The sequence below is a fragment of the Pelophylax lessonae genome, assembly GCF_965119305.1.
Source record: "Pelophylax lessonae genome assembly, chromosome: 1".
NCBI lineage: Eukaryota > Metazoa > Chordata > Amphibia > Anura > Ranidae > Pelophylax > Pelophylax lessonae.
The window spans coordinates 346,336,258-346,355,647 of record NC_138768.1 but is presented as its reverse complement, the minus strand read 5'-3'; the positions used below and the strand labels follow the sequence as shown (position 1 = coordinate 346,355,647).

At 43.2% G+C, this 19,390-nt stretch overlaps 1 protein-coding gene across 2 annotated transcripts in view; it reads right to left on the bottom strand.

Annotated features, from left to right (window-relative positions):
• Positions 1–19,390, bottom strand: part of FANCC (FA complementation group C) — a 484,570-nt gene that overhangs the window by 445,525 nt on the left and 19,655 nt on the right. For both annotated transcript variants that reach the window (XM_082267759.1, XM_082267760.1), the window contains exons 2-3: positions 5,375–5,594; positions 1,934–2,018 (exon numbers count right to left, since the gene is read on the bottom strand). In XM_082267759.1, the coding sequence (XP_082123885.1) occupies positions 1,934–2,018; positions 5,375–5,533 (244 nt within the window). In that variant the 5' untranslated portion in view covers positions 5,534–5,594. The remainder of the gene's footprint in view (positions 1–1,933; positions 2,019–5,374; positions 5,595–19,390) is intronic.

The window sequence follows — 19,390 nt, the reverse complement described above, 5'->3', positions numbered from 1 at the left end:
AATGCCAGATGTTCAATGGCATAAGGGGCGCTAGCACCTAAATAGCCAGTGTTGGGGCCTACTAGGCAGAAGTCAAGGCTCCAAGCATTCCCCAGCAGTAAGATCTTACTGGGGATCATTTTGAAGACATACAGTGCCTTGCAAAAGTATTCAACCCCCTTGACTTTTTACCTATTTTGTTACATTACAGCCTTAAGTTCAATGTATTGTTAATCTGAATTTTATGTGATGGATCAGAACACAATAGTCTAGGTTGGTGAAGTGAAATGAGAAAATTATATACATAAAACTATTTTTTAGAAATAGAAAACAGAAAATTGGCATGTGCGTATATATTCACCCCCTTTGTTATGAAGCCCATAAAAAGCTCTGTTGCAACCAATTACCTTCAGAAGTCACATAATTAGTGAAATTATGTCCACCTGTGTGCAATCTTAGTGTCACATGATCTGTCATTACATATACACACCTTTTTTGAAAGGCCCCAGAGGCTGCAAATCCTAAGCAAGAGCACCACTAACCAAACACTGCCATGAAGACCAAGGAACTCTCCAAACAAGTAAGGGACAATGTTGTTGAGAAGTACAAGTCAGGGTTAAGTTATAAAAAAATCTCCAAATCTTTGATGATCCCCAGGAGCACTATCAAATCTATCATAAACAAATGGAAAGAACATGGCACAACAGCAAACCTGCCAAAAGAAGGCCGCCCACCAAAACTCACGGACCGGGCAAGGAGGGCATTTATCAGGGAGGCAGCACAGAGACCTAGGGTAACCCTGGAGGAGCTGCAGAGTTCCACAGTAGAGACTGGAGTATCTGTACATAGGACGACAATAAGCCGTACGCTCCATAGAGTTTGGCTTTATGACAGAGTGGCCAGAAGAAAGCCGATACTTTCAGCAAAAAATAAAATGGCACGTTTTGAGTTTGCGAAAAGGCATGTGGGAGACTCCCAAAATATATGGAGGAAGGTGCTCTGGTCTGATGAGACTAAAATTGAACTTTTCGGCCATCAAAGAAAACGCTATGTCTGTCACAAGCCCAACACATCACATCACCCAAAGAACACCATGTTTTTCAGCAGCCGGGACTGGGAAGCTGGTCAGAGTTGAGGGAAAGATGGATGGTGCTAAATACAGGGATATTCTTGAGCCAAACCTGTACCACTCTGTGCGTGATTTGAGGCTAGGACAGAGGTTCACCTTCCAGCAGGACAATGACCCCCAAACACACTGCTAAAGCAACACTTGAGTGGTTTAAGGGGAAACATGTAAATGTGTTGGCATGGCCTAGTCAAAGTCCAGACCTCAATTCAATAGAAAATCTGTGGTCAGACCTAAAGATTACTGTTCACATGAGCAAACCATCCAACTTGAAGTAGCTAAAGCAGTTTTGCAATGAGGAATGGGCAAAAATCCTAGTGGTAAGATGTGGCAATCTCATAGAGACTTATCCAAAGCGACTTGGAGCTGTGATTGCCGCAAAAGGTGGCTCTACAAAGTATTGACTTTGGGGGGGGGGGGGGGGGGGGGAATAGTTATGCACATTGACATTTTCTGTTATTTTGTCCTATTTGTTGTTTGCTTCATAATAAAAAAAAAAAAAAAAACACCTTCAAAGTTGTGGGCATGTTCTGTAAATTAAATGATCCAAATCCTCAAACAATACATGTTAATTCCAGGTTGTGAGGCAACAAAACACAAAAGATGCTAAGGGGGTGAATATTTTTGCAAGGCACTGTAAATGCAGCACATCAGCACTGTTACATTAGAAATGTTTTAAGTTCAGGTCAGCTTGACTTTACTAACAGCTTGATCCCAGTACAGAGTGAGCAGTTGAGTGGGAATTCCAGGGCAAAGGCGGACAGCAGATTCACAGCTTTTTTTTTTTTGCAGATTAGGCCATAGACCAGAACTACATTTACTGCTTACCATGACCAATAACAAAGCGGTTCCAGCACAGGCGTCCCAGAAACTGTCCAAGAGCAGGGAATTTTTCAATTGCCGCATTTGTACTCTGCAATAATAAACAGGGAAATGTGAATATTGTGATTTTTTTCCTTCAGTCTCAACTGTTTATAAAAAAAATAAATTTTTTATAAAATGAAACACTGTTTAAAAACGTGTATAAAGTATGTACAAAATTTTAAATCTGGACCCCGGGCAGATATAAACAGCACACATTAATACAGCTCTCTATTCATTAACACATCATCAAATGCATTTTTAGTGGATATGACTCGGTATCATTCCTTTGCATTCTACTGTACAGCGGGGCTCAGAGAGGGGTAAGGAGGATCAGCACAAAGAGCCAATCAGCTGTGTTGCAGTGCAAGAAGCAGGCTTATAGGATGAGACAACAGAGTGACACAGAAATAAGCTCATCGGTGTGTTGCTTTTACTTTCGCTGTCCACTCACAGAGTAGAGGTGGGGGGCAGACCTAAAGGTAGAAGTACAATGTAATAATGCAGCAGAGAAAGTTCATCTCAGAAATCGATGAACAGAAATACAACTCTTTTGGCAGGTAAAACAGCATGACATTCAGCTTTAGCCTAAACATTTTTTGTTTGTCAGCAATGCGACAAGATCACAATTTGATATCACATATAGCAAAGGATATAATATACAATAAAAATATAATGGATACAGTTAAAGTACAATTAACAAAGACACGTAAAATTAAATTAAATAATTCAAAAAGGGTCTTTCATTTTTATTCTTCAGCCATGTCATTTTAAAATAGCTTAGCTAGAATATACTAAAACTGACATAAATTAAAATGTTGCTTTTATACAACAAAAGATTTATTTTATACCTAATCAGTTCATGTGATTGGCTTATTATTTTTACACACAATATGCACAAAGTTTGATGTAAAATTTCAGGCATTCCTGGCAATACTTATGCTGGCCATACACGTATAGATTTTCATCCGGAAATTTTCGTTTCAAGAAAATTCGTTTGATTTTCTAATCGTTAGTGGGGTTAAATCGATGTCCCTTTTCGACTGCAGCGACGGGAAAATTCGTAGGGGCAGAAGGGAAAACTTTTCTCGATCAACGAATTTTCGGGCAGTGTATGTGGTAATCGTTCAGAAATTGCATTCATTTTAAAATTAAATGTTAAAAGCAAAAGACAATTTTCGAACGACATTCGTCTATTCAAAGAATGTTCAAAGAATGTTAGTACGAATGTTCTAAGAATATTCCCGTCCAAAAATCTATACGTGTATGGCTAGCATTAGGGTTAGCTGCAATGATCATTTTGTTGTAAGTTTTCTTTTTTTTACAACACTGGAATCATTTGATTATAGCAGGCAGATCCTTCTTAAGCAGGCTATTGGAGGATGTTGCTGCAATGGCCTGACCAGATGACTACACAACAAAAGCAGGTAAGAATCTGCAATTAACCTGAGGTACACACTGCGGTCCCCAGAGTTCTCTTTATTGCTAGAAAGTTGATCGCCCGGTGGTGGATATCCGCCCAGGCACCTTCACATACTGCCTGGATTGAGGAGGTTAAGGTGCTTCTGAATAGGGAGCATCTCACCTATAAACACAGAGGGAATGTACTGAAGTTTGACCGCATTTGGAGCCCATGGTTGGACGTTCCAGGCCTAGCTCCCCTTCATTTGGTGTCTAATAGAATTATGGGAGGGGTTCTGTCCTCAGCGTAGCATGGCTGCGGGCTAAGTGCTTCTACCTTGGTCAGCCTGAGGGGGGTCTCCCACGATGCTTACCACATCTCCTTTATGGTTGTTAATAGGACACTCTCTGTATCACGTACCCATTGGGTAGCTCACCGGAATTCACATGTTCTGTTCTGTTTTTGTAGTTGACAAAGGCATCTTTCCCAAGAATTTGGAGCTTGGTATATTTTGTATAGAGCATAAGGATATTGCTGCATTACCTTGATTTTTAGATATGTTTCTGTGCACTTACGAACACGTCGGCAGTTCTTCTGCTGACGAATATGCTTATTCTAAACTACACTGATTATGTTACTGCATTGTAGATGCTTATTCGTCTGTTTCTTGGTTTTGCTTTGTATTGTATGTGAACAATTTCAATAAAAATTATCCGATTTAAAAAAAGAATCTGCAATTACATTTTCTGAAAATCGAAAGTGTATGTATTTAGCCCAGAGAGGATTTTTCCCTCAACTAAAGTAGAGTTTTAAAAAAATTTAAAATATTACTGTAGTGTGTGCTAAATCGCTACTACTAAACTGAACACGAATATCACAAAGTTGTAAGGAATGTGAAAACACAGTAAAGTATAACAGACCACCAATGAAAATGTTTTTGTAGATTTTCTTTTAAACCTTCATTGTGATGGCTTATTCTTTTCTACCTGCTACCACATTTATAGCTACATCATACAGTTTTAAGTAAGTGCTGAACAGGGATAATGCACATGTAAAAAACCTGCTAACCATCTCCTGCTGTTGCAATAAACATAACATCTTTGTTTTACATGCGCGCCTCACTCTAGACTTGCTGGGGCCATGCACAGAGACAGTCCATTGAGAGCCAACCTAATAACTGTACCAAAGAGCTACACAACACACAAAGTGGCATAGGCTCCTCATTATAGCTAGTGATAAATCATGGTTATTGCCCTGCTGCAGCAGTTATAGCTAGCAAGCCAGAGATGCTGTTGTTTACTATTGCTATTAACAAGCTACATTAATCTTAAATACATAGGACCTGCTTCTTGCCAGCAATTCGACCCACCAAGAGACAACAAGATTGAAACTAATTGGGTTGGCAAGGATTAGGAGATCTTTTGTCTGTGAGGTAGAAAATGTGGTTTGAATTTGTGGTTTTGTGTTACTGTATTGTCATTCAAATACTGGAACATCAACATCATATGTTGCTTTTTTGGATAGAAATGCATACAGTATATTTGTATTTATAGAAAAGAAATTCATAAAGTTGAGTATGGTTGAATGTAATTGATCATCTTGCTCTGCAGTCAAACACTTATTAAGAAAGAAATGGCAGTAAGTGTAGCTAGGTAATTAGAACACAGTTTTCTGGTACAAAAAAAAGTTAATAAGAATGGAAGTCCCACATGATAGTAAGTGCGGCAGACTAAAATAATATATTTGATATACTTACCAGATTGAGGTTATTATTCATGTTAAACCACTGGAATGAAATGAGAAACCTCCCTGACAATAAATCACGAAAGGAGGAAACAGATTACTATGTCTTTTAATCCTTATTTGACGCTTCGATAAAGAAACATACCTCAGGTCAACACCATAAGTCTGCAAACTGATGTGAGACTGAAGGTTTGATGAAACCTGGACTGTGGGTTAATACCCGACCTATATTTAAGGGTAATTTCTTTCAATAAGCTACTTACCATATGTTTCAAAGTTTCATAAATCTGCAACAGGAACTCATGTAATTTTGGCAAGTGAAGGCAGACATCTTCCTGGATTTTCAAAGTGGTAGTATCACTCCACTCAACAGCTTTTCTAAGCCAATTCCCAATATCCATCTCAGAGACTTTGGTGGCCATTAATACACAGAGGAGGGTAAGCCAAAAGCAGATACGGTCTTCTCATTTGGAAATGAAAATTCTGAGAATTAAAAACAAGGTTGTGACTTATTGTATGTGCTAAAAATACAGGGTGATAACATAAAAAAGTTTTAGCATGAAGAAAGAGATGTCATGAACAGAACTGGATCTTTCACATCACATACACTAGTAGATTTTCGAATGAACATTCGTACAAACATTTCTGAATTTGCATACAAGAATTCCTAGCACATTTGACCACTTGTCAAACGTTGTTCGAAAGTACCTCAAAATTTTGTTTGCTTTTAACCACTTAAGACCCGGAAGATTTTACCCCCTTCCTGACCAGGACCTATTTTGCGATTCGGCACTGCATGACTTTAATGGACAATTGCGCGGTCGTGCAAAGCTGTACCTAAACTAATTTGACGTCCTTTTTTTCCCACAAACAGAGCTTTCTTTTGGTGGTATTTGATCACCTGTGCGATTTTTTGATCATGCGCTATAAACAAAAAAAGTGTAAATTTTGCAAAAACAAGAATATTTTTCAATTTTTTTTTAAATGAAATTCCCCCCAAAAAAAAAAAGTAAAAATCAAAATTTAACATTTTAGGCCAATTTGTTTTATGCTACATATTTTTGGTAAAAAAAAAAAAAAAAATTGCAAAAAGCGTATTTTGATTGGTTTGTGCAAAAGTTATTGCGTTTACTAACTAAGGGAAAGATTTTTGTCATTTTTGTTGTTTTTTTTTTTTTAACGCGTAATGGCGGCTATCTGCGATTTTTTTTGCGGGACTGCGAAATTGCGACGGACAGATCGACCCTTGACTGACATTTTTGACACTTTTGGGGTTACCAGTGACATTACTACAGTAATCAGTGCTACACATATGCACTGTTACTGTAAAAATGACACTGGCAGTGAAGGGGTTAACTTTTTTTGAGAGGGAGGGGTTAAGTGTGTCTCTAGGGGCGTGCTTCTAACTGTGATTAGTTGTGGCTGTGTGTGTAAGAACAGTGATCAACGGTCCTACATAGCAGAACCGTATGATCACTATTCTTACACAGGGGAGAATGACAATCGGCTTTGTTTACATTAGCCGCCTGCCTTTCTCCCGGTGTAACGGGCGATCGCGAGTGCCCGGCTGACATTGGGTCCGCCGGGCACACGCGCGGGGGGGGTCCGTGACCGAGCGGGAGCGCGCATCCCGCTCCCCAGAGCCTCACAGGCTAGCGACGTAGCCCTACGTCGCTTTGCCTGTGAGGGGCTGACCGCCGCAGTAAATAGTCGTGCAGTGGTCGGCAAGCGGTTAACTTTCGACTTTGAAGAGAATGTAATTTCCCAAAACAAAAACCACAGACATTGTTAGAGATGTGTTTGCTAGGAAAGAAATTTCCAACCTGCTCCTTCTAACTTTCTTGGCACTGTGCTCAAAACAAAGGTCAATTTGACTTCACTAACAATTGGAAAAATGTCCCAAGCGCTGAATGTCATTTGTCACTTCAGCACTATTTTGCACTTTATTGCATTGTTATGCAGTTGATTTTTTTATGACATTTGCACTTTCTAATACTAGCACAAGTATATATATATTCATTGTTTTTCACGTCTTTAATTGTTTCAATCATTATTGCGTGCACCAGATTGACCTGGGAGGGGCCTTGTGGTGGCAATATTATTCCACATTTATTTTGAAAACACGTGTTACGTGTTACTCTTAATTATGCACTAGATTCACTTTGGCGCAGCACTGTTGTTGGTTTATTGATTTATTCATGCAGTGGTAGCACTATTAGTGTTGCAGCCTTAGTTTTACCTCAGGAGATTTTGTATCTAGGTTTTTAGGATTATTTATTTTCATTTTATTTGTTATTCCATTGTTGGTTGCGCTGATTTTTTCACAGTTTGAGATTACAGTATAACAGTTTAATATAAAGTACAGTAAAAGAGTAAGAACAGAAAATTAACTCAAAACGACAACTATTTTTTTTTTTACACTTTTTTATAACTGTAAAAAAAAAAAAAAAAACTTGAAAACTTTCCAGGCTAGGTTCTCTCAAAATGCGACAGCCATCTAACATATTTCGAGACCCTGTGTAAAGTGTGCCCTAGACTTTGCCGTGCTGTACCCTATACTAATACTCTACTAGTGTGTGGTAGCGACAAACATTCCCCGATGCAGAGACAGGTTGGCCAGGACAGGAGGGACAAAAATAGCAGGTGTCATGCCTGTATCCGCGTTTTCTACAGACACATCTTCTTTAGGGTGCTCTTTGGGTAGGGGTACCAGGAAGGACATCCGGAAAAAGCCTCTCATGCAGCCAGCTCATCTGGATTGTGAATTTGGGCCACAGCACCTTCTGGATACAGAAGGTCTGTGATGATCTCTTTTAGGAAGGATCCACTTCTTCCTGACGCTTTGTATAGCACATAAGCGTTCAGCAGAGCCAATTGAACTAAGTATAGACACTTTCTTGTACCAGCGTCTGGCCTTACGGGCAATTAAGTACGGCGCCATCATCTGGTCGTTGAAGTCCACCCCTCCCATGTTAAGGTCGCGGACACAGAGGGGCTTCACAACACCAGTCGCCGTTGCAATTTGGACTGTCGTATCTGCGTGAATAGAGGACAGAACGAAAACTTTCCGTGTCCCTGGAACTGGGGGGTGATCTGGGGGGTGATCAAGGGGTTTCCGTGTCCCTCTCCACTTCTCTGTAAGCAATTTATTACACTTCAAGCAGGCTCTCTCTCCGCCCGTCTAAGTTGGGAATCTACAAGTCGTTGGGGGAAGACGTTTCGGTCGCACGGTGCCACATGCGCAAATTCCAGAATCAAAAAGGTGACTAAAAAGTGGCACACTTCTGTAATAAATGTCCACGTATAAAAAGGTACAAACTTTCCGATGAAAGGGTGGCACCTTGTCCCAAACAATCTTGCCACTGCTCCCTATGTAGTCTGGGCAGTTGGGGGGCTCAACATTGCCATCTTTTCCCTCGCAAATCAGGAAACTACATGTATAGACTGTTGCCCTGTCACAGAGCTTTTACATCTTGACCCCATATCTGGCACGCTTGCTGGGGAGAAACTGTTGGAAAGCAAGGCGGCCAGAAAATTTAATCAGGGACTCATCAACACAGAGAGCTTGTTGGGGTGTATACAAGGCTGCAAACTTCTGGTTGAAGTGATTTACGAGGAGCCACATTTTGTGGAGCCAGTCATATCCAAGGTCACCCCGAAGACATTGTCACTGAAGTGCATTAACCACAAGATTTGCTCGTATCTAGTCCTGGTCATGGCAGTAGAGAACATGGGCATATGATTAATTGGGTCAGTGGACCAATATGACCGCAACTCACTCTTTTTAGTAATGCATATGAGGAAGGATAGGAACAGAAAGGTTTTAAATTCGGAAACAGTGATACGTTGCCATGCAAATTCTCTGGCAAGGGTCAAATTTGGATTTGTGGCAATGAATTGATTGCATATAAATTGTTTTATAAATAGATCTGTACAGATCTTCAGTGAAAAACAGCTCATAAGAACCAAGGGGAGTAAAATCGGCTGTTTCCACCTGAATGGGGGAAGTACGGGCGCTGCAGAAGTGGTGGGCTCCCAATCAGGATTTGCAAGCGCATCAGGAAGGACACTATGGGCTCTACGGGCCTATCTTCGAATTATTGGTGGCTGCGGGACATTACTTATGCTAGCCACCGCACCAGCTTGAACTGCACTTATGAGATTCACCACATCACCAAGTGTTACTGCAGTGCTGGTTTGTCTCTGACCAGTATGTACTAGGCCGCTGGTGCTTGCCAGTTCATCAGAAAGTTGAGCAGCACTAGTGTTGACACTCTGCTGCATGCAAGAACCCTGCGATTGTTGCACCTCAGCAACAAAAGAATGGGGTCAGGTACACCTGACCTTAGCAGGGACCACTACTCCGTCATCAGAGCTATCTGTCAGGGTGCAGCTGATCTCTACAGGTTTGAATACTGAGCCTTATTCTGACAGTGAGGCTTCCCCCATCGCTCTCATCTATCATTCTCGGCATCATGTAAGTCTCTTCACTAGTGTACCTCTGTTTGAACATTCAATTTATAGGTACCTAGTGTGACTCACAGGTAGAAAAGCACCTGGTTGTCAGGGACTGCTTGAACCGCTACCACAAAATTGAACTGCTAGTCCTAGCAGAGATCAGGCCTGACTATGCTAATGCTGCAGTTTAGTGTGCTGTGTATTGGAAGTGACAGCGGTCTGCTGATACTGCACTTCTTGGGGTATGGGCTAAACGCAGGTGCTGGCAGGTGTCGGGGCTTATCCTGCTAAGGTTGCGTTTTGGAAACACTATACTAAATTATTGGGGACGCTAGTATAGTTCTGATCAGATCAAAGGTTATTAATCCATTCAGACACTTTACTAGTAATGGAGGTGTTTAGAGTGTGTGTGTGTGTGTGTGTGTGTGTGTGTGTGTCACTGACAATCAAAGGGTTAAAATGTATTACTAAATATGCGGGGGGCAATCTGACCCTGTCCTGTATTGATGCTAACTGATGTCACCTGTGACACTAATGGCACTTTTCCACTGCAAGTACCGGCTAGTACCGGCTCGGCTCTACTCGGCCCTGCTTGGCCCGGTTTGCTTTTCCACTGCGGTACCACATGGTATAGTGTCAGAACGGTTCGGTACGGTACGGTATAGGTTTGCTTTTCCACTAAAGTAGTACTAAAGTTAAGTGGGTGGGATAACAACAGGGTGGGTGTGATTCTCTGACCAATCAGTGGCTAGTAGTGACTGCATGCAAAGGATTGTGGGATATGGTACCAGTTTGGTACCGGTTGGAACCACAATCGAGTAGGTACTGTTTTTTCAGAGCCGTACCGTACCGTTCGGTTCCATGCAGTGGAAAAGCAAACCTATACCGTACTGAACCGTTCCGACACTATACCATGCGGTACCGCAGTGGAAAAGCACAAAAGCGTGCCGAACCGGTACGGTTCCATGCAGTGGAAAAGCGCCATTATACAGTGATCAGAAAAAAAATATGTACACTATACTGTGACAGGGCAATGAAGGGGTTAACTGGGGGTTGATCAGGGGGTTAAATCTTTATTGGGGATGTATGGTGGGTACCCCAAACTTATCTGGGACTGTCTTTGTCTCTCACACTAATTGAAGTCACAAGTGACACTAATACAGTGATCAGTAAATTATCTGTATGCTGTATATAGTGACACTGTGACAGGGAGTGAAATGGTTAACTGGGGGGTGATCAAGGGGTTAAATGTGTGCCTATGTGTACTGGTGCACACACTGTCTGATGCTCTCTTTTCTCACGCTGGAACCGAAAAGGGCTCCAGGAGAGAAGATTGAATAATTTCCTATGCCTATATTTACATTACACAGGCACAGGATGATCTGCAATTGGTCAGAACCAGGCCAAAAATCATTGGTATGGACCTGATGACTGATCGGTTCTGAACCAAATCAGCACATCGCGGGGACAGCAGGTGCGTGCACCTCCTAGCTCCTCGTGCGACCGACGTACAGTTACGTTGGTTTGCGCAGCCGAGCCACCTAACCGTAGTAAATCTTCGGCGGCTGGTCGGCAACTGGTTAATAACTGCTTAAGAAACTGCAACATAAAAGATAGAGCCTGCAATACAGTGGGGATCAAAAGTTTGGGCACCCCAGGTAAAAATTTGTGTAAATGTGCATAAAGAAGCCAAGGAAAGATGGAAAAATCTCCAAAAGGCATCAAATTACAGATTAGACATTCTTATAATATGTCAACAAAAGTTAGATTTTGTTTCCATCATTGACATTTCAAAATAAAAGAAAACAAAAAATGGCATCAGCAAAAGTTTGGGCACCCTGCAGAATTTATAGCAGGCACTGCCCCCTTTGCAAGGCTGAGACCTGCCAGTGTCATGGATTGTTCTCAATCATCGTCTGAGAAGACCAGGTGATGTCAATCTCAAAGGTTTCAAATGCCCAGACTCATCTGACCTTGCCCAAACAATCAGCACCATGGGATCTTCTAAGCAGTTGTCTAGGAAACTGAAACTAAAAATAGTTGACGCTCACAAAGCTGGAGAATCAGGAACAGTGGAAGTTAAAGCAAGATCTGGAAGACCAAGAAAAATATCAGACAAAGCAGCTCGCAGGATTGTGAGAAAAACAATTCAAAACCCACGTTTGATGGCACGATCCCTCCAGAAAGATCTGGCAGACACTGGAGTTGTGGTACACTATTCCACTATAAAGAGATACTTGTAAAAATATGGTCTTCATGGAAGAGTCATCAGAAGAAAACCTCTTCTACATCCTCACTACAAAAATCAGCGTTTGAACTTTGCAAATGAACATATAGTCAAGCCTGATGCATTTTGGAAACAAATTCTGTGGACCGATGAGGTTAAAATTTAACTTTTTGGCCGGAATGAGCAAAGGTACGTTTGGAGAAGGGGCACAGAATTTAATGAAAAGAACCTCTATCCAACTGTTAAGCATGGGGGTGGATCAATCATGCTTTGGGGTTGTATTGCAGCCAGTGGCACAGGGAACATCTCACGAGTAGAAAGAAAAATGGATTCAATAACATTTCAGCAAATTTTGGATGGTAACTTGATGCCATCTGTGAAAAAGCTGAAGTTAAGAGGATGGCTTCTACAAATGGATAATGATCCTAAACACACCTCGAAATCCATGGGGGGATTACATCAAGAGGTGTAAACTGAAGGTTTTGCCATGGCCTTCACAATCGCCTGACCTCAACATAATTGAAAATCTATGAATAGACCTTAAAAGAGCAGTGCGTGACAGACAGCCCAGAAATCTCAAAGAACTGGAAGACTTTTGTAAGGAAGAATGGGCAAAGATACCTCAAACAAGAATTGAAAGACTCTTGGCTGGCTACAAAAAGCGTTTACAAGCTGTGATATTTGCCAAAGGGGGCAGTACAAGATATTAACTCTGCAGGATGCCCAAACTTTTGCAGACGGCATTTTTTTTGTTTTCTGTTATTTTGAAATTTTAAATGATGGAAATAAAATCTAATTTTTGTTGACATATAAGAATTTCTAATCTATAAATTGATGCCTTTTGGAGATTTTTCAATCTTTCCTTGGCTTCTTTATGCACATTAATACAAATGGGGTGCCCAAACTTTCGATCCTCACTGTAGTTCTCACTAGTCCAGCAACCACATACTAATGTGAAAAAATGATAGTGCGCTTATTCAAAAAGAGAGTTAATCACTAAAGTGATGTGAAATGTGAAAACCTTCTCATAGGTGTATGGTGTTACCTTTAACTAATAAGGAGTTAACAACTCAAAAATGATGCAATTCGCATATAACAGTGATATATACAACTCAAAGTGATAAAAATTATCCAATGCTGATACACATGAAAAAACTTCCCACAAGGTGTATACTGATATGAGAAATAAAAATAAATATATATAAAAATATAATTATACATAAAAGTTAGAATATATAGTGAAAGTCCAATCCAAAAAGCCAACACAAAAGTGAATGGAATGTCCCTCCACCTGGTGAAATTCCTCCTTACCCGGCGGATAAAAGGTAAGTGCGGTGAGTATATTCTCGCTGGTATAACCTGTATACCCTGATGTAATCCACCTCCAAATGTGCACAAACACCGGTGCAAAAAGACAAATCACGCCTCTTACCAGATTTGGGAAAAAAGCAGGCTCAACAATGGCTGATAAAGAAGTTTCCTTCTCCCTCTGATGATGGCGAGTCACTCTCTATTACAGCGGTGTTTCTCCGATTCACATAAAATGTATGAAAGAGGCTAATGGTGCATTACCTTTGATGATGTTTATTTTCATAAAGATTTACACTTACATGTACACGGTGAACATAGGCGATGAATAGACACACTGAGCAGAGATATTTCTAAAGCAGCTTGGGTCCGGCTGCAGCACGGACCACGAGTGACGTCGTGACGGCACGCCTCCCCTGAGACATCTCCCACTCTCAGTTGAAGCCCTATTGGAGGAAACGCGTCAGCAGGGGAGGCGTTGGTTATGAAGTTTTAAACATTTATTATTCTGGCCACTTAGAAGGCCGTTTTAGTTTGTTTATCTATAGGACGCCACCACATGTGGAGTCTTATTTAAATCGAGAATGAGTGGTGACAATATAGGACCTAGTTGGTCTGATACATTAATCATTCAATTTTTGTAACTTAAGTCAGTGAGCCCCGTTTTTGGTATTGGCACATGCTGTCTGATTGATGCTCGTGCTGGGAGTGTGGGGGACACCATACTCTCAGAGGAGCATCAATATAAGGCGATAGCTGATGCGATATCCCCAGTATATGGGGTATAGTATTTAATATCGTTTTATGCATAGATCAGTTTTTATGAAACTATTCAGAGAAATAACAAAGGGAAATTTAGGACCAGTTCAATCTGTATATTATCCCTACACTGATCTATATATACACCCACGTTATAAGGCTTTGCGGGTAATAGCAGTGGGTAATAGCAAGTTTTTGGTGGGAATCAGTGATTGTAACCATTCTTTTAGTTTCATATCTGTTATGGAAGATCTGATTTGTGCATCTTTAAGCATGTGTTAATGGTATCTAATGGTGGGAATCCAATGAGGGAATATATGTGTACATGCGATGTCCCCACTGGCCGCAGGGACGGTCATGAAGCCGGCCTTATCGAGAGTTTGGGTTGCGGCAGAGGCGGGACTAGGATGTGGCCTAATTTTTTTAGGTATTCGCATTGTACCCATGTGGGGTGTGACGTTGTTCCGGTTTGTGTGTGGGGTCGGACGGGGTGGCTGCGAGCTCCACTTCCTGTTTCCGGCTTCGAGGACGATGGTGGCTGCGAGCTCCACTTCCTGCTTCCGGCCTCAATGTCAAGGCGGGACGCGTGACGCCATTTCCGGTTTCTCTGATGTCCGGATAGGCGGACGCAGAGAACAGCGGAGTTGCGACGTCATTTCCGGTATCTCCAATGTCCGGCTGAGCGGACATAGAGACTAGCGGCGGAGTAGCTTCCGGCCGCCAACGCAAGTGATACGCTGATCAGCGGCGGATTAGTTTCCGGCCGCCCACGCTAGTGATGACCCCGCCTAGTTTCTAACACCACCCCCCCTCCCAAAAGGGTATAAAGAGGAGGTGATGATGCCGCGTGCTCACGCCCTCAGTAGAAGTCCAGTGCCGACGAAATGCGTCAGAGCGTGAGCACACGGCCATTCGGTCTATACCAAGGACATCCCAGAGGATCCCCAGCTATAACGCCAATTGAATCCGGGCAACATCGCGATCAGATGGCTGGATCACCCGTACCGTGCGGCTCAGTGGGGACAACGTTAGCAGCGGGTGGACCGGGTCTTATCCCTTGGATATGGTTTTTTGCTTAACTACATCCGATTCCATGTGAGTGTGATTTGAACATTTTCAATAAAGCCTTGTGTGTACATATTACGCTATGGGTCCCTATTGTTCCCCTTTTATGTGAGAGGAGAGGGGGAGGTGCTGTTCATATCTCTACAAGTTGGAGTGGAATCCTAAGGGGATCGCCATCCGGGAGTGGAGGATCACCTGTTGAACAAAGCGCTACACCCTAGCGTTTAAGGGTACGTGTTCACTCTCAAGAGGGGGAGCACAGTGGTGAAGTGAAGGATTTGGTGGTTGTAGAGTGACCAGCAAAGAAGTCTTGTTTTTTCACTACACATCAAGTTTCCTATGCACCCAGTCTTTCATGTGACTTTACCCTGAGAGTATCATGGACTTGTGAACTTTTGGCTTTATAACATCCACCATTTTGGATTTATTCACATTGTTTTATATTGTGCCATATACCCGTACCTCGATAGAGGCTGTGTTTTAGCGCTGCTAGTGCTTATGGCCCACATAAGCTCTTATACGCACCTTTTTATGATGTCATTTTTATCGTTTTTTTTTTTTTTTTACACTAGTAATGGTGGCGATCTGCAATTTTTTGCAGGACTGCGACGTTGCGGCGGACAGATCGGACCCATAACTGACATTTTGGACACTTTTGGGGGTACCAGTGACATTGCTACAGTAATCAGTGCTAAAAATATGCACTGTTACTGTAATAATGCCATTGGCAGGGAAGGGATTAATACTGTTGGTGATCAAGGGGTTAAATGAGCGATTCTAACTGTGGAGGGAGTTGGGCTTGTGAGATGATCATAGAGGCATGCAATCCTATATAGCAGGATCACATAGTCTCTGTGATCATCCCAGGGAGAAGGACGAATGGCTGTGTTTACATCAGCCGACCGTCCTTCTCTGTCATCCGGGAGAGATCGGTGCCGCCTGACACACGCACTGGCTTCCCGGCTGATGAGCGGGGGCGGTAGTGTGCCGCCAGTGGCGCACGCTTGCCCCCTAGCCTCCCCAGAGTGAGTGCCGTACATGTACAGCGATTTGCCTGTGGAAGCCAGCCTGCTGCAGTATATCTGCGGAGGCTGGTCGGAAGGTGGTTAAGGGTCCGTTCACACTACCTGCACCGTAGTAACTAGATTTTTGTAAGAACTTACCGTAAAATCCTTTTCTCCTGGGTCCATTGACAGGCGCAGCTCTCAAACTTCTTAGACCATTGGGTTATGCTGTCCCCTGCAGGAGTAGTACTAGGCAGAAATAAAAGCAATTCACCCTGCCCACGGGGCTGTCCCTGTAGGCATAATCCCACACAACCTGCTCCAGCAAAACAGTTTCGTTGCAAGCAGTGAAAGAAGACACAAACCATCCCCATATCAGAGGGGCGGTTGCTGCGTCTGTCAATGGACTCAAGAAAAAAGGATTTTACAGTAAGTTCTTACAAAAATCCAGTTTTCTCTATCGTCCATTGACAGACACAGCTCTCATACTTCTTAGAGCATTGGGATGCCCCAAAGCAGTGTAGGCATGAGGGGTGGGAAGAACGCAACCAAAAAAAAAAAAAAAAAAAAAACGGGTAACGTTTGTCCAAAGGTTAACCATAGCCAACTGGGTAACAAAGCTCAACCAGGAACAACAGGAGCTTACCCATAGAAAGCAAATATAAACCCCTGAAAGAGAAAAACAAGTCTCTTTAAACAGCCCCCCCACAAAACCTTGCAGCCAAAGGCTGCATCAGAAGATGCCAACAAATCTACCTTGTAAAAGTATGCACAGACGACCAAGTCGCTGCCTTACATACTTGGCTAACATAGGCCTGATGATGAAAAGCCCAAGAGGCGCTCAGCGCTCTGGTAGAATGCACTGTCACAGGGAAAAGAGGAACCTGACCCTTCAATGAATAAGCCTGTACAGTCGTCTGCCCAATCCATCTGGATATAGTCGCAGCAGACGCAGCCAAAAACTTTACGAGATCCCTCAGTAAAGACAAAAAAAAGAGAGCCTGATTTCCTAAAGAACTCCGTGGCCGACCGGTAAAACCTGATTGCCCGAACCACATCCAGAGAGTGCAAGGCAATTTCATTAGGATGCTTAGGCTTAGGACAGAGTGAAGGCAAACAATGTCTGCATTTAAATGGAAATCAGACACCAACTTAGGGGAAAAAAAAAAAAAAGACGGATTAAGTCAGAGAACCCTTTATCTCTGTGAATGACCAAATAAGGCGAATGACAGGAAAGCGCCGCCAACTCAGATACTCTGATAGCAGAAGTAATAGGCATCAAAAAGGCAACCTTCTGAGATAACAAAGGCAGAGATATGTCCCTAATATTCTCAAAAGGAGGCTTTTGAAGAAGAGACAAAACCAAAGTCAAATCCCACAGAGGCAAGGGGGATCTTCTCAGAGGAGCCTATTGATGCACCCCTTGAACAAAGTTGCGAATTAAGGTATTAGCAGCCAATGGGCATTGGAAGTATATCACCAAGGCCGATACTTGGCCCTTGATCGTGCCAAAGACCAACCGTTGCTCAACTCCTTTCTGCAAGAAAGCCAAGACCCTAGCCACCTAAAAAAGGGTGAAATTTTTGCGATTCACACCACGAAGTATACATCTTTCTGGAAGTCGCTTTTCTAGCCCTCAGCAGGGTAGGAATCATAGACTCAGAGAGACCTCTATCACTCAGCACCTGGCCTTCAACAGCCATGCCGTTAAAGCCAGCAACCATAAAGCAGGATGGAAGATTCGCCCCTGGGGCAGCAGGTCCCCCCTCAGAGGTAACCGCCAGGAAGACTCGACGACCATCTTTACCAGGTTTCCGTACCAAGACCAAGGAGGCCAGTCTGGAGCCACCAGAATCACCGGAACATTTTCCACCGCCATCCTGCAGAGAAACCTCGACTACAGCTGTATCGGAGGGAAGGCATAAATCAGCCGATACTGGCTCTAAGGAGCTACCAATGCATCTGTGGCGTCGGCCAGAGGATCTCGAGCCCTGGCCACGAACCTTTGCACCTTTTTGTTTAGCCGAGACGCAAACAGTTCAACCTCCGGGGTCCCCCAACGGACACACGGGAGACGAAATACCTCCAGACAAAGAAGCCTCCTGGGCGGCCCGGGCACTCTTTGTGCCCCCATAAGGATTGATGTAGGCCCCAGCCATGGCATTGTCTGATTGGATCCAAACCAGAAGACCACACAGCTGATTTGTCCAATAGATCAGACAAAGCTTGGTTGCTCTGAGTTCCAGAAACATTGGTTCAGTAAAGAAGATTCCTCTGTCGACCAGACTCCCTCGGCACAGAGGTTGTCCTGCACTCCGCCCCATCCTGACAGGCTGACATCCGTGTTGACCACCGTCCACTGCAACGATAGAAAGGACTTGCCCAGACTCCGGGCAGGCAACTGAAGCCAAGAGAGATCGCTTTCCAGCGGCAACCAGATCTCTCCCTGCAACTTCTGAAGTTTGTCCCTGGAAAAAGAGTCCAGAGTTAGTCCCAGTTAATCCAGACGGGGTCAGTGCATATTTTTTTAAGTTGGTGGTCCACGCGAACTCTTGAAGGGTCTGAACCGTGATTGACAAATCGCCCGACAAGGCCAGATGAGAGTTTGCTCTCAACCGGAGATCGTCCAGGGATCCTAGGATCACAATCCCTCTTTTACGCAGCAATGCCAACACTGGGACCAAAACTTTGGTGAAGACTCTGGGAGCGAAGGCGAGAGCAAGGGTAACACCACAAGTTGAAAGTGCTCCTTCGCCACCACAAAACTGAGATACCTCAGGTGTCCCCCGTAATTAGGGATGTGCAGATACGCATCTTAGATGTCGATGGAGGCTAAAAAATCCCCCTGATCTAAAGACGCTACTACCTACTGAATGGATACCATTCAAAACGTCTGCACCCACACAAAGCAGTTCAGAGACTTGAGGTCCAAAATAGGACGCATCTTGCCATCTTTCCTTGGCACCGTGAGCAGGTTTGAATAAAAAAAAAAACTCTCAAAATCATTCCTACGGAGGAACCGACACAAACCCTCCTTGTGTAAGGAGGTCCTGCACTGCCTCCCTGAGATTCTTCAAGCGATCTGGAGACAGATGAAGATTTGAGGGAAAGAATCTGTCTGCTGACCGAAACCGAAATTCGATCTTGTACCCTGAACAAATAGGTTTGTGAACCCATTTGTCCTGGATCAAGGACATCCAGGGTTCCTGAAAGAAACGCAGACATCCCCCCACCCCCGAAATGGGTGAGGGCACCCCTTCACGCAGAAGAGAATTTGTCCACCGAACTGGGCTGACTGGTCTTGGGCTTACCTGACCAAGCCCTTTTGCTCCCTCCAGAGGCCCTGAACGGTTAACCTTTCTCTTGTGCCCCTGAGGCATTAAAAAACGCTTATGTGCCATGAAAGAGGGCCCCTGCCTACCACGGGGCACCTTGCCTTAGGAAAATTGGGAAGAAGA